General features: G+C 36.1%; 1 protein-coding gene across 1 annotated transcript in view; it reads right to left on the reverse strand.

Moving 5' to 3' along the window:
* Positions 1-416: 416 nt before the first annotated feature.
* The window catches only part of LOC107708252 (hexokinase-2-like), a 34,387-nt gene continuing 17,783 nt past the window's right edge, over positions 417-17,020 (reverse strand). The window contains exons 9-17 of the mRNA XM_016512439.1: positions 16,012-16,316; positions 13,393-13,541; positions 12,352-12,471; positions 10,740-10,835; positions 10,436-10,535; positions 8,173-8,356; positions 5,421-5,576; positions 4,730-4,966; positions 417-813 (exon numbers count right to left, since the gene is read on the reverse strand). Of these exons, the coding sequence (XP_016367925.1) occupies positions 672-813; positions 4,730-4,966; positions 5,421-5,576; positions 8,173-8,356; positions 10,436-10,535; positions 10,740-10,835; positions 12,352-12,471; positions 13,393-13,541; positions 16,012-16,316 (1,489 nt within the window). The 3' untranslated portion in view covers positions 417-671. The remainder of the gene's footprint in view (positions 814-4,729; positions 4,967-5,420; positions 5,577-8,172; positions 8,357-10,435; positions 10,536-10,739; positions 10,836-12,351; positions 12,472-13,392; positions 13,542-16,011; positions 16,317-17,020) is intronic.

Genomic DNA, 17,020 nt, shown 5'->3' on the forward strand with positions numbered 1-17,020 from the left:
GGTGGATCACATCTAACCTGTATAGTAAAGACAAACTCACCGTGTCTATCTAGTCATGATGAAGATGTTTATACATTTCAATTTCAGCAGGCAACTATTTTTACAGCTACATTATTGTTCCAGCCACAATTAATCACAACAATATATATACAATTACAAATGATTATATATAAATAGTCAGTTTGTTGTTTTACACACATGCACACAGACATTATTTCATACACGACATAGACGTGAGATGCAAGAAACATAGACATATGGCAAGAAATATGTACACGCGCCCATAACAACAAAAGACAATACTTTATTAAAGCTTTTCTGATAAGAAGTGTGCGCTGCAAACGCAAGCATTTTTGACGATCGTTTCTGTCCAGTCCGCTCGTTTTATCGCGTTTAACCACAGCTGTCATCCTCAGACAGTACAGTAATTCAAATCAGTAACAATACACATAATGGTTATGAATTTTTTCCCCCTTTTCTACAAACAACCCCCCATCAGCATATGCCAAGTCCTTGCAATGCATGACCTACAGCACAAAATGCAACAAAAATAAATAAGATACATTCTTTTACAGACAGGAGTGTTGTTTCAGTAAGGTCACATCTCTGGAAGCTCGGTGTGTAATTTCTCCCTCGTTATCTTTTCCCCTTTACGTTATTTTGTTCAGTCTCTACTTTCTAGCGTCTCTTAATCGACAAGCCACGGCCGTGATGAGGGCGGCACCTTTTCCGCTGCCATCTTCTGATTGGACGAGAGTAACCTCACAGTCGGGGGCCAGGTCTCTTAAGGTTTCCCGCATGATGCTGGCAAAGCTGATGAGACAAAGAGGAGAGCAGGCATGGATGAACAACAGGACTTCAGAGTACGAGCAAAATCTGCTCTGGAGCACAAAAGCAGTGTTAAGTCGCTGGGGTATATTTGTAGCAATAGCCAACAATACATTGTATGGGTCAAAATTATACATTTTTCTTTTATGCCAAAAATCATTAGGATATTAAGTAAAGATCATGTTCCATGAAGATATTTTGTAAATGTCCTACCATAAATATATCAAAACTTAATGTTTGATTAGTAATATGCATTGCTAAGAACTTCATTTGGACAACTTCAAAAATGATTTTCTCAATGTTTAGATTTTTTTGCACCCTCAGATTCCAGATTTTCAAATATTGTCCGATCCTAACAAACCATACATCAATGTTAAGCTTATTTATTCAGCTTTCAGATGATGCATAAATCTCAATTTTGAAAAATTGACCCTTATGACTTGTTTTGTGCTCCAGGGTCACATTTATGGCGTTTTTCGCACCAAACATGGCACATTAATAAATCTACACTTTTCAAAACTCTCTATCAGTGTCACTTTAGTATTATTTATGTACTATTAGATCATTTATTAATATTTTACATTTGCTTTAAGTGTTATATTTTCAGTTTTCATTTTAGTTTCAGTTTTTGACCTTTGCTTGATATGCTTTAATGTGCTTTTTAAGCACAACATTTTAATTTTAGTTACATTTTTCATTTAATATTCAGCTTTTTCGATTAAAAAAAAATACAGCTTTAGTTTTAGGTAATAATAACAAGACAGAACTCAATCAAATAGCCTGACGTGTTTTTTTTTTTTCTTCTTCATGTTGATTTATTTCCTATTGAAAGAGACAGAATATACCAAACAGCTTGTCCCTTTTTAACAGCCAATAGTCTTTCATTTGTTATTTTTTCGACACACTAAAAGCAAGTGTGAATAAAGCTAAAACGACCAAATCCGGATATACACTTGGCTTCCTTTTGCTAAAGTGAAAATCGAAACTCATCTCAAACTCACTTTAATCTACAGCCTAAATGAGAATAGAAGTGCTTTTTTTTTTTCTCAAAGCGGGTCGCTGAAGGAAAAAAGTCCCACTATGAGCCTTTGCATGGTAAATATTCAGTGCTGTTTTCTCAGTATAAAACGGCTTCCGTCGTTTTTGATTCATAAAAGCACTCTTTTCAGAAGTGACTCTCAGTAAGGTTGGCAGGGGCTTTTGAAAACAATGTTTAAAGCACAACATGTTCCTCCAGAGAGCTTTAGGCTGATTTTTAAGGCTCGTTTGATTGAAAGCTTGACAGTATACATTCACTGACACTTTAATCAAATTCTAAGATAAACTGAAAAAATAAAAATAAAGTTGCACAAGGAAGTCTATCAATCAGTCTTAACAACACTGTATATGGAAAAACGCTATTGCACCTAAATGAAGTATCAGAGTCCAAAACAAACGCTGGCTTTGGTTAGTCATCCTTAAAAAACATGTCATTTCGCTTCATCTGACAGATTTTTTCTGAGTAAGTAACACTTTCAACTTTTCAAAACTTTGGGGTTTTGTAAGATTTGTTTAAATGTTTCTGAAAGAAGTCTCTTATGCTCACTAAGGCTGAATGTACTTTATAAACAAACAGTGAAAAACAGTAATACTGTGAAAAAATATTAAGATTTAAAATAGCAGTTTTCTATTTTAATATCTGTTAAACTGTAATTTATTCCTGTGATCAAAGCTGTATTTTCAGCATCATTCCTCCAGTCTTCAGTGTCACATGATCTTCAGAAATCATTCTAATATGCTGATTTAGCTGCTGAAAAAATACCAATTAAATAAAATGGAAACAGGGATTTTTTTCAGGATTTCAAAAAGTTCAAAAGAACAGCATTTATTTAAAAAAAAGAAATCTTCTGTAACCTTATAAAATGTCTTTAAATTCACGTCAATTTAACGTGTCCTTGCTAAATTAAAGTATTAATTTTCTTTAGAAAAAGAATGTAGACCCCTAACATCTGAACAGTAGTTTGACTTTTTTCCATTAAAACGAAAATTGGAGTTTGTAGAAAACATCTAAATTGAAGCTATAATTGTGCACTAGTATTTTATCTTTAATTGTAAGCTGTGAATATTTCAATTCAAAACATTTCACACATTTTCATGATTAAAAATTCAATAACCCATATTCACCCTCCAGAGTTCACTTCCGAAATATTCAATCTGTTTAAAAATATGATGTATAGTGTTCGACGGGTCATTTTTGGCCCATTTTATTTACTTTACAAATTCGCTTCCACAAATTCAGTGGTTCAAATTCTGCAGAAAAAAAAAAATTCAGCATTGCACATCCGGGAATTTGTAGAAAAAGATCGGAAGGTAACTCTGGAAGGTGAATATGGATTATTGAATTTTTAATTATGAAAATGTGTGTGAAATGTTTTGAGGTGAAATATTAACAGCTTAAATATTAGGGCGAATCGATTCGATTCACGATTCAATTCGAGCGAATCGATTTGATTCACGATTCGATTCGAGCGAATCGATTCGATTCACGATTCATAGGGTTTCGATTCGATTTAAGAAGGATTTTTGCAAATTCAGAGCGATTCGATTCGATCGAGACGATTCACAGTTAAATTCGATGCGATTCTATTAACAATTCGATTCTGCATTCTTTAAGTGCAATCACAGGATTACTAAAATGCTTCCCCTAAATTTGTATATGCTTAGTCAGAGGACAAATTACACAGCAGCCTTTATGGAGTCGGAGAGTGAGCACAAAAAAAACTAAACAAAAAACACTTTTGTCAGTTGTTAGATGTTAGTTTAATGATGCTATGGCATTACTTATGGCATAAAGTTTACTCTAGTAAAAAGTAATATTTTTTAAATGCATTCATTTCAAACTAAGTAGAGTTCAAATCTATCGCTCGATACTTACTGATATAGAAAATATAATTGAACTTTATTTGGAGTACTGCTTGTGCACAATGCACATTTCTTAATATTAAACTTAAAATGTGTTTTAATGTCACTTTTGATGAGGATGATCTTTGAGTAATATCGGTCTTTAAATGCAACATATTGTGATAGTGCACCTGAAGTAGCCTATACTTGCAACAGTTCCACTTTAGCTCAAACAAATAAACTTCAGTATATCTTTAGTTGGAATTCAACACTACTTCAGCACAATTAAAGTGCATTAAGTACAAAATTAGTCGTTCCAATTGAGCAGACTTTAAGTATACCAGTTTAATATACCAAAAGTACAATTGCAGGGTATTTTTATTAAGCACTTAAATATGTAAATGTATTTGTAGTATACGTAGCATGAAATAAATGCATTTCAAATACATTTTAGTATATTTATTTTTCACTAGAGTATGCAAGCCAAGATTGAAAAAGAGGCTTTAAAAGTATTATTTCGTGTTAACTATTGTGTAGCACATTTTATGTCACACCTTTGCATGATGTGAGCTTCTTTATCTTATTTTCCTCAAATAAAAAGCTACAGTATTTAACTTTTCCTTTCTATCGGCGAATGATGATTCTGAAAGAAAACACGCCCGATGTTTGTTTGCTATAATAACGAACGCACCGTTCATGCATCTGATTGACAGATAAACCTCGCACTCTTATTTCAAGGTTGCTGTTAATGCGCTGGTTATTTTAAGTTTCCTTCGTGCATACGCTTTAACGATATTAAGTTAAAAGTCATTTATCATTCAATGGAACGTATGCTTTTAGACATACAACTTTGCTGAATTCCAGCCCCTAAAAATGCAAGCCCTGAAAATACATTGCACTGTTAATGCAATGCATTATTTTCAGTGCAATTCAACATGCTGTTTTGTTTCAGAGACATTTGTCATTATTTTTCTTCCATAAGATTCACAGTCTGGTTTTGGCTCTTATCTAGGCCACTCACTGCGGGTGGAGTTTGTAGAGCGTGCCGTCCACTCCAACAGTGATGCTGAGCTTCTCAAGGTCGCGGTTCAGTCGTATCTTGTCCACCACGGCCGCCAGACCGGCTCCACACAGCTGGGCCGCACGTTTGGACACCACACTGCAAACCTCCTTCACGAGAATACTGTCATCACACGTGCTGCTGGTCAAACCCAGGTGCTGCAGGATGGAGCGCACCTGCCTCAGCGCCAAACGATCGCTGCGAGACACAGCCCATTAATAATCAGTAATCACAGAACAAATACAAGACAAGAAGTTTCATTAAACCAAGGTTTAAAAAAACATTATGGCTGCATTTTTTCCCCAAAGATGGAGTATAAGCATGCCAAAAACATGACAAATCAAGCCAAAATTTGCAGGTGGACCTCAGCTGGAATATTACCTTTAGGACTGAACAATAGAAAACACCACAAATCTAATTATACGTGCCAAGATGCCTTAGGCGTATCAAATAATGATAATCAGTGTGCTTAGCATTTCAATATCATCTGAAGGCTGAAAGACACAGACACACTCTCTCACACACACACACACACACACACACAAGACTCTCTCTCACACACTCACACACACACACAGACACACTCAACACACACACCACGCACACACACTCTCTCATACACACACTCACACACTCACACACACACACACACCTCTCGATCTGCGACAGGAACTTGGTTTCGAAGATACCGCGTGTTTTCAGTCTCTCTGAAAGTTTGCCACGGAAAAGCAGGCCTTTGGCAGTGAAGTCCAAGAGCACGTTTCTGACGATCTCTCCGAGATACATCCCGCTGATCATCTTCTCATATCTGAAAATCACAGAAAGAAACAAGGAAATTATTCATCGTTCCTCAATAATGCATATTTTCGCAAACGTTGAAGTGGGACTTTTGGATTATAACATTGCACAGAAAAGATTAGGGAGAAGAGCTTTTTTAATTAACTTTTTTATTTCAACATGCTGTTTCTTCTTTCACACAGATTATGGATTTTTTATTTTTTTACTTTGCTTTTTGGTCACTGTGGTGCACCTTATAGTAATGTTCCATGTTCGTTACAAGTTAAGCTGCATCAACAATGGCATTAACAGAAATTAATTCGTGTTTTACTGTAGGTGTGTTTATTTTTGAGGTGATTACAGTGAAGTACTTTCACTGCCTTGTATTGTGCTTCATCTTGTATCTTGTGCAGTACGTTACAATTCTATGTGGACCGGATATGTACAGCCATCGCTTGCTAATCTAATTTAGTATAAAGATCTAGAGGTCATGTACAAAAAAAAATGTAATACAAAAATTATGCTGAAAATAGCTGAAAAGTATATAGTTGCAGGAAAAATACATGAACCTTTGGATTTAACATGTTTTTTTGCAGGAACTAATAAAATGTGATCTTCTGTGATAAAAATAAATAAATAAAAACATTGTATATAAAAATTACATTTAGGTATGTCATCATAAAGTTATTTTAAACTGTAATGTCACTGTTCTTACTGTATTTTTATGAATCTTGGTAAGCATAAGACACTTCATTCAGTAACATAAAATCTAACAGAGCATACATTTTTGAACAGTAGTGTACCCATAAAATGTATATAAAAAACATACTAAATGTACGCATATTTATGTTGTAAAAAGTGGCATGATTTCCTTTCTCCATTCGAACGCAAATAGAAAAATGTTCATCTCCACTGCTGTTTATAAAGCTCCAAAAAAGCCAAAACGTTTTTTTTTAAAAGTTAAAAAAAAAAAAAAAAAAAAGCAAAAGGTTTTTTTTACTATAAAATAGTCAAATAAATAAATATTTGAATGGTATTTTTAATAAATAAATATTTTAATGGTATTTAATTTTTTTTATTAAAATAAATAAATTTTAATTTAAATGCATTATTTTTAATACTGTGTTCATTTAATTGTAATTAATTAAAAAATAATAATACAATCTTTAAAAAAAAGGGGGTCTTCAAAATTACAAATGCTTAAAGTCATATGCAAGTAAACCCACTGGAAGATACACCAGGAATTAGCTGAAAATCTTGCCATTCTCATTTCTCATTCACCTTTGAGTTTAAAGTGCACAAGTGTGAATTAGGTTTGAGGGTAATGGGGAGATTTTCAGAGATTTTGTCTGTTTGTTTGTTTTCCCCTCATAATTATTGCAAGGAAATAAGCATCTTGAAAATACTATAAAACATTTCCTTTTCCATTCTGTGAAAAAAAGAAAATCATACATGTTTCAAATGTCAGTAAACTACTTCTATGACGGAGAACCCAGATGTAAAAATGGGTTCTCAGTTTGGTCTTGAATCTGCTAGTTTTGGGACACATCTGAGATCTTCTTGAAGTAGTTTCCAGCTTAGCAGCTAAACGCGGTTTCATCACATCTGAAACGAACCATAGGCATTGCACTAAGCTGACTTAAATCCAATGATCTAAGAGGTGCATTGGGTTTAAATTCTGCAAGCATATCCATAATGTATTTTTATTGAGTCATCTATAAATAAGTAATAGCACAAAGTAACACTTTTTGACTTTCTCAGTTTGTGTAAATCCAATTTTTTTTTATCCACAGTAATTGTGCACTTGTCTAGTACAAATATGTCGCTTTGTTTCATGATTACAGTGTATACGTTTTTCTTTATTTACCCTCAAAAATTGGAAGTGAAATGTGACAACATGCCCCGTAGGTGTGGTACATTGTAACATCTGAGGGCCACGTTGTAACATGACAGTATGACAGCTTAAAATGTTATCTGATCGAATGAAAAAAATATACAAGACAAACTAAAATATTTTGTTAATAAAATAAAATCATTATTTTTTTCAAATAAAATAATGGCGTTTTTAAGAATTAAAAATAATCTGATTTTGGAGTTTGACAATGAACACATTGCAATCATGCTTGGAATGGCCCACATAAACGTGCAAAAATGCTTTACATGTCTTGAAATAATAATTTCTAAACATTAAACATTGACTGCCAGTCTTTATTCACCTGTTTCTCATTAAAATTCATTAAAGTAAATAGTGTAAATTACATGGCTAATGTAATAGAATAGCACATTGTAACACAGTGTTACATCGTGTCCCATCTGCGCAACTGGAGTTTAAAACTGGTTAGTGTCTTCTGCTAGTTATCAAAGCATTAAAAACGATCTAAACTGATCAAACTGAGATGAAAAATTTACTTAAGCCAGAATTTTAATTTTACTATGGTAAAATAAATGTTCAGCGATATCTTCAAAAGATTTTCGAATTTTGGCGCACTTTTTTTTTATATATAATGTTGATATGGTAACTAATGAATACTGCAAATTTTGTTATGCTAGCATGTGTGGAAATATTCAAACCATGTGTGTTACAACTAACCCAGGCTCCCCTAAAGAATCCAGATCTGAACTCTCACCGCTGTTTCCCAGGGTAAGTGGACTGGTCATCCACGGCTCGATCAAACTCCGTGCAAACGTCATCCAGCTCCCCGCGGTCCCCAAACGCTCCCCACTCCATGTTCACACACATACGACCTTCATCCCCATCCACCAGCTCAACGTTTGACATCTCCTCCATGTAGCATGCATTAGTTCCTGTGCCTGCAGGAAGACAGAAACGTTCACAAATACACTCTCACTCATAAATGATGCTGTGCACAAACATGTACGGTGTCTCCAAAAATGATCTAAGATATCAACACTAAACTTAAAGGGTTAGTTCACCCAAAAATGAAAATTAGCCCAAATCACTTTAATCTAGCTTGCGCTCACTGTTGTACACGGAAGCAGCTCCGGGCAGATGACGTATGAGGTCGGTGTTGAGCATGCGCCGCTCAGAAGTGATGAACACGGAAGCGCAGCGGAGAGATCAAAACAAAACAACGGTCACTAATTAGAAGTACAAAACGAGGATTTGTAAAGAAGAATGTCGGAGGATTTCGATATAAGCCAAGAGGAGACTGGTTTTCCTTTGCTAAAGTAAGGAAACTTTGCTTCCTTTGCTCCTGTAAACAAACGTTGGTTTTCACGAGACGCACCGGCGCATGCGCAGCGCTGACCTCATACGTCATCCGCCCGGAGCTGCTTCTGTGTACAACTGTGAGCGCAAGCTACATTAAAGTGACTATTACGTTTTGAATATGGATATTTTTCTTACAAAAACGCATCGGTTCGCTACAGAAGGCCTTTGTTCACCCCCCGGAGCCGTGTGAGACATTTTTTTTTATGGATGGGCGCTTTTTATTTAACTTCTTTTGGACTGAAGCATGCAACACCCGCTGAGTGCCATTAAACAGCTTGAAAGATCAAAGACTATTTTTTATATAACTCCGACTAGATTCGTCTGAAAGAAGAAAGTCATATACACCTAGGATGACTTGAGGGTGAGTAATTTATAGGCTAATTTTCATTTTTGGGTGAACTAACCCTTTAAAAATATAAAACACCATGATATAAAATATCAAAGCAAGAGGCATTTAATCTGATGGAAGACGGCAGAAGCACATGTCTGAATCCAAATACATCACAAAAAGAATTGTGTTATGCTTTGCGTGATAAAAACAATAGAAAATGAATATAAAAAACACTTTGTGGTAAGCAAACCAGTGTGAATTTGGGATTAATCGACTTCATGCATCCTCACCAAATCACCAAATCAAGACACCAGTTGCCTAAAGCTACTGTAAATGCAAAAATGTCTCGAAAAAATTGAAGTTGGCTTAAAATGCATAATTTGTATTCCATTTCCTTTTTATATTTTATTGGCTAATGTCGGGGTTCCCAAACTTCTTTGTCAGCTGTACCTCTTAGATGTCAAATATTTACTTGAAGTATCCCCTGAAGTTAATATTTCATTAATAACAATTTCAATAACATCACATTTCTGTGATCATACAGTAGTTATGGTTCATGATGTTGGTTAATGGTCACATCACATGCAAATAAAAAGATAAAATACTAAATCTTTTTTTTTTTTTGGTAAGTGCCTTATTTTGATTTCATTTTAAAATGATTTATATAAAAGGCTTATTATTATTATCATCATTACTACTACTACTACTACTACTATTATTATTACATTATTACATTTGTTATTTATTATTAATTTGTATTATTATTGTTGAAACTCTAATTATAAAAATGAAGATATAAATATATTGTTGTTGTAAATTGTCTAAAAAAAGACAATTGTATGCCTAACAATTATTTTATTTTACACTGCGAGTTACAATACTGATTTTAGTCTTGAATATTTTGCCTTCAAACGTTCAAATTCTCAAGCTTTCATTTTGTAGGAATACTGGTGAAACACTGTCAAATTTTATATCCACAGAAACATGGAAATTGTGTAAATAAAGAGAACCAAAGATGCATGTTAAACTCACTGCACAATAGACTATATAGTTTTTTAATTAAATTGCAATGTTTGATTGGATTACCACACTAAGCTATATTGCAAATTCACTTGTATTTCAATTAACGGTGCAGCCACATTTATTTATTTTAATTTTGCATTCAATTTAATTATCTGCTTTTCATCAACTTACAAACCCCTTTTGGGAATGCACATTTAAATTAAGACTTGGGTGTTCAAATGCATATTGAGGCAACTAGATAATCACTAAATCTTATGCACCCTAAAAGTCATCTAGAAAAACCAGGCCGAGCAATCACACCCACCGACAATAAGCCCAACTTCACATTGAGGATCCTCGTACCCACAAGTCATCATGGTGCCCACGGTGTCATTCACCACTGCTACCACATCCAGTTCAAACTCCTGTGAGGAAACAAAAGCAGACAGAGAGATAGAGATGCATTACCAGAAAGGCAAAGCTAATCCACCATGACTGCCTTTCAGGACAAGATTTGTCTGACTGAACATCCACTAATTGCATCTTGCCGTTAAAGGCAGAGTAATTGCATCTACAGTAACAAGTGCATGAACTGCTTTGGCAGCACTTGAGTGTGCGGCGGTGCTGACCTCACTGCGATGGATGGCGTCTTTCAGTAGCGTGGCCACATCTTCTCCCTCACACCCCGAGGCCTTGAAGCCCTTTGTCCACTTTATCAAGATTCCCTGTGAGGAAGACAGATGGGAATATAGCAGACTCAGGACAAAAACGTAGATAAATGTTTCAGTGTCTGAGAGAGGTTTTTTTTTTTTTGTAGTATTTCAGAAAAACACCACCCAGACATTTGCTAAACATTTGCTAAACCTGACAAGTGCTGTAGATTCAGTAGGCGGGGCTAAACAGGCAGCGATGTAGAATCAGTGGGTGGGGCTAAACAGACAGTGCTGTACATTCGGTGGGTGGGGCTAAACAGCCAGTGATGTAGAATCAGTAGGCGGGGCTAAACAGGCAGCGATGTAGAATCGGTGGGCGGGGCTAAACAGGCAGCGATGTAGATTAGGTGGGCGGGGCTAAACAGGCAGTGATGTAGAATCAGTGGGTGGGGCTAAACAGGCAGTGGCTGCATTCCACTCTAGTTTTAGACACGCACTGGTGAACTTCCCTTAGCACTTCCCCTCGGGGGAATCCCCGTTGCTATTTTGAAGTGCGCTCCACTTCGTGAAGTGGACGAGGGAAGTTTATATGGACAGACACTCGACCCCTCGATTTTGACCGAGGGAGCGAGTCTGCTTCGTATGCACACTTCAGGCCGCTTCATAGACCACAATGCAACACGATTGTGACGTCATCGCAGATTGCGTTTAATTTATCCCCACCCCAAACAACTCTATAATATATAAATGAGTTTTATACATTATATGCTCAAGGGAATTAATATTAATATATTATTTAATATATTAAATATATTATACTTTAATATATTAAATAATATCTGTGCCACTTTATATAAACAGGGTACAAACTGATGTCCCTTTACATTTTTTAAAGCAAAAAAAGGTATGGGGAACCCCATGTTCTTTAGAGAGAAAACTGCTAGATAAACTACTTCATTACATGAAATATAGTGTATGAGTCATTTGGAGCACAATTATGTTGCTTTCGTACTCATTATAAACTGTTGTTCTATCGAAAAGTGCAACATGAGGGAAAAGGTAGAAAAAATTTCTACTTTCAAAAAAGACATGAGGGTGTTGAAACACGAAGGTGAATAAATGATGATAGAATTTTCATTTTGGGTTTACTAAAATAAGTCAAAAGCATGGAAATTAGCTAGTTTAAAACTAGCCTTAAATAATGATTTTGACATGACTTTCTGCAATCCAATCTTTGACAAATTACACAAATGTCAAAATTGTATATCTATCCATCCATCTATATAATCATTATTATTATTATTATTATTAATGATAGACAGAGGATACATTTGATACATAATATAACATTGAAAAGAAAAAAATAATTGCATTTCAATTGAACTTTTTCTTTTTAATTTTTTTTCTTTTATAATTTTTTGTTCAAAATTTTTAGGAGTTTAAGTCCCATTTTGTACCCTAATTGTGGAAAAACTTTCCAGTGCCACTGTCACCAAAAGTTTTATTTTTACCTATATTTGAAAACAAAACAAGTCTATAGTTTGTCCTCATTGAGCGGAATAAGCAGAGATGCCTATTTGAGTATTACCTGATCCAGTCGGGTCTGATGGCAGGGAAACGAGAAGGTGAATCCCAGAGGCAGCGATGCTCCCTTCATACCCATATACTCCAGGAAGTCAGCAATGCAGTGCACTATGTGATCAAATAACTGCAGAGGACCATTCACACACACACACACACACAGACACACAGACACACACAGACACACAGACACACACAGACACACACACACACACACACAGACACACACAGACACACACGTGAAGACAAAGGATCATTCATGCATATGTACTTATCAAAATGAGCTCAACAGCATTATCACTGGAAACCAAAAGAGTACAAGAGAACAGGTTACGCTGCAACAAGTGTCTGGATGTTCAGTTCCACCCTACAATAAATACACCACTACACTCATAAAAATAAAGGCTCCAAAAGGGTGTTTTCGCAGTGATGCCATAGAAGAACCATTTTTGGTTCCCAAAAGAACCTTTCAGAGAACAGTTCCTAAAAGAACCATTTTAAAGAACATTTTAAAAACCTAACCTTTTTCGACTATAAAGAACCTTTTCTGCATTTGAAAGGTTCAATGGATGTTCAAGAACCATTGATGCCAATAAAGAACCTTTATTTTTAACAGTGTATGCATGCAGCTGGAAGCTGGAGCGTACCGCCTGAGTGCTGTGCATTGACCACTTCCAAATAAATTGCAAACAGGTTTGTGCACTCCATGTTCAAAAACAAGGACAGCTTTATTTAAGAGGTCACATAGTACCTCTAGTGCGCTTATCCTGCAATCCAAGACACACACTGCCATCATATATATAATACATAACTGCTGAATTTTACCAAGAACAACGCACCTATAGCACTTTACTGTGTTTTGCACTTTACATATCATGCATTTTATGTTTCTACACTGTTGTATTTTAATGTATGTTCTTATTTGTTTTGTTTGCTTAATTGTTATTGTATGGCCAGAGCAACACTGTAGCACTTTGCCCATGGAATCCACCATGAGCCCAGTTCACATCTTGAATGGATGTTAATGAAGTGTGATTCGAGGGCGTACCTCCTCGCCGGTGCCCTGGGTAATGTCTTGAGGGATGGTGTAGATCTTATTATGCATCTCAACGCTCCGTCTTTTCCCACTTCGAACACGCACCAAGAGCACCCTGAAGTTTGTGCCGCCCAGATCCAGTGCCAAGAAGTCGCCACGCTCTGCAGAACATTCACAATAGATTCAGAGACTGTAACAACTATCTCTCCCTCTTTCACACATACGCACACGCTCTCATTCAGACACACACACACACTCACACACACACACTCACTCTCTCATTCAGACACACACACACACACACTCACTCACTCTCACACTCTCGCTCTCATTCAGACACATACAGACACTCACACACGCTCTCTCACTCACACACATACAGACACACTCACACACACTCACTCACACACACACATACAGACACTCACACACACTCTCTCATTCAGACACATACAGACACTCATACACACTCTCTCATTCAGACACATACAGACACACTCACACACACTCACTCACACACACACTCTCTCATTCAGACACACACACACTCACACACACACACACACACTCTCTCATTGAGACACAGACACTCACACACACTCTCTCATTCAGACACACTCACACACTCTCTCAGACACATACAGACACACACACTCACACACACACACTCACTCACACACACACTCACATTCAGACACATACAGACACTCACACACACTCTCTCATTCAGACACATACAATCCCACACACACACAAATCAACTCTCTGGACTGATTTGCACCGGTCTGGTATGGAGGGGTTATTGATTGGTCTCTCATACCAGTGAGGGTATTACATAAATTCCAGTTTATCTCTTTTTTTTTGCCCTACATTGGTCAATAGAGTTTTGGCCCTACAGTATATTTAGATCAGTCACAATTCTTCTTTTAATTCTCCATCTCTCTTGTGTTTTAGCTGTATCAGTGAACTGACAAGGGGCTTCAAAAGTCTGAGACCAGAATTTGTAAAACAGAATTTGTATGTAAACATGGAAATAAAGTTTTAGAATAAAAAAAAATATAAAGAAAATAAACTTTTAATGTAAAATAAGAATAAGACACAAGTTATGCTCTTCAAGACTGCATGTATTGGATAAAAATACAAAACATTTAAATATGTTTTCAAATTGAATTTATTCCTGTGATGGCAAATCTTAATTTTTAGCAGCATCTTCAATGTCTTATGATCAGAAATGTTCATTCAGATCCTTAATTTCTTACTATTATCAATGTTGAAAACATACACACACACAAAACAGCAAGTATATACTGTGTGTGTATGTATGTATGTATGTATGTATGTATGTATGTATATATGTATGTATGTATGTATGTATGTATGTATGTATGATAAGATATACACACACACACATACATACATACATGCATGCACACACATACAGTACGTAATATATACTCGATGTTTCGTATGTTTTGTCTCTGCCTACAAAAAAAATTATGCATGGAAAACATTCTCAGAAATTGTCATCATTCTAAGCAAGCTTGAATCAAGATATGATGCATTATGCACTGCAATTTATATTCAAACACTTCCCTCAAGATCTTCCTTGATTTTTTGGCCAAGATGAAATGACATTTTATTATGCATGCAATTCATCCCCATTTGTGATCTGATCTTCAAAGCTGTTACTGTTATTTTTTTCCACGAAGCATGCAAGCATAAATTTTTGCAGCTGTTTTCATACAACATTTCATAGTGGCAACACCTGTCAATGGGTTTCAAAGAGGATCGAAAAAAACTGATGCATCAAATCCACCACAGCTAGTACAGAAAGAAAGAAAGAAAGTTCGCCTCTCTCATAAATACTACATGCAAGAATCTGTGGGCGGGGCTAAACAGGCAGTGATGTAGAATCTGTGGGCGGGGCTAAACAGGCAGCGATGTAGAATCTGTGGGCGGGGCTAAACAGGCAACGATGTAGAATCTGTGGGCGGGGCCAAATAGGCAGCGATGTAGAATCTGTGGGCGGGACTAAACAGGCAGCAATGTAGAATCGATGTAGAATCAGTGGGCGGGGCTAAACAGGGAGCGATGTAGAATCAGTGGGCAGGGCTAAACAGGGAGCGATGTAGAATCAGTGGGCGGGGCTAAACAGGCAGTGATGTTTTGCAGCACAATAATGGTGCTTTCATGCTCATTATGAACTGTTTCCATGGAAAACAGCAACATGAGGGAAAAGGCAGAAACAATTCTACTTTCACAAAAACAAAAAAAACACTGTTTTGGAAGATGAGGGAGAATAAAACATAAGACAATTTTCTTTTTGGGTCAACTAAAATAAGTGAAAACCCTGTGTTTCTCACTCTGTCCCATAACTCTCTCTTACTTTGGAGGACTAGTACTTTCTATCTCGCCTGTCTATGGACCCATGGACAGATATTTGTCTCTCCTATTATTCCCTTAAATGTGAAACACTACCACAATGTGCAATATTATTTATTTAATTTAAAAAATTTTTTTTTTTACCCCCCCCCCTATAAAGCTTGACTCTGCGAAACACATAAGAAATCCAATGTAACTGTACTACAATGTACCTGTGCAAATGGCAATAAAATCTAATTCAATTCTGACCTGTTCCATCCGGCGTGGCGCGCACAAAGGTGGGCAGCATTTTGACAGCAGCCGTGGTGTGTGCTTTTTCAGCCAAGCCTCGCTTCATCTCCTCCTCCATCCTTCTCTTCACCTCCAGCAGCTGATCTCGATCGAGGCGGAGGCTGTCGAGGATACGCTGGCGCTCTGCATGCTGCTTCGCCAATCGGTACGCCACAGCAGTGACCATCGCTGCCCCTTTACCGCTGCCGTCCTCCGAGCGAAGGAAACGCACATCGCAGTCTGGCACCAATAACCGCACCATCTTATTCAGTCGCCGGGCAAACCTTCGGGGAAAGCCAGAGAACAAGCCAGTGTGTGGGGGATTGAGAAAAGGGCCCAAATGCAAAGAAAGCACAAGTATGGAAATGGTGAATGATGCACAAAAGGAGAAGGAAAACATGGAGGAAATAAATTAGTTTATAATAAAACAGGAGGTTGGCATGGTACATTCAAAGATCTGAGAATTATTACTCTGGGCGGTGATACAATGTTTCAATTGTAGTTTGGTAGCTTGGCGATTCTTAATAAATTATAGTACAAGTTAATAAAAAAAAACAATGTAAATTGAAAATAAAATGGTTATTAAAAATGTCTAATAAATTATAAAATTAAATAATAGAAGTTTTTGTTTATATAATATATATATATGTGTGTGTACTGTGTGTATTTATTATGTATATACAGTATAAAGACACACACATACAGTATATATTTTGAAAATATTTACATGTATTTATATTCATATAATTGATACAAGCATAACATATTTTTCTTAAATATACATGCATGTGTGTGTATTTATATATACATAATAAATATACACAGTACACACACACATATTATGTACATAAAACTTTTATTTTGGATGCGACTAATTGTTGCCCTAAACCAAAACCAAACCAAAATAAAATAAAATAAAATAACATAACATAACATAACATATAACATAACATACCCATATAGCATTTTATGTCTTCTCTGTCTTCTC

This window comes from Sinocyclocheilus rhinocerous, unplaced genomic scaffold (assembly GCF_001515625.1).
Source record: "Sinocyclocheilus rhinocerous isolate Xijiao unplaced genomic scaffold, SAMN03320098_v1.1 scaffold1436, whole genome shotgun sequence".
Lineage (NCBI taxonomy): Eukaryota > Metazoa > Chordata > Actinopteri > Cypriniformes > Cyprinidae > Sinocyclocheilus > Sinocyclocheilus rhinocerous.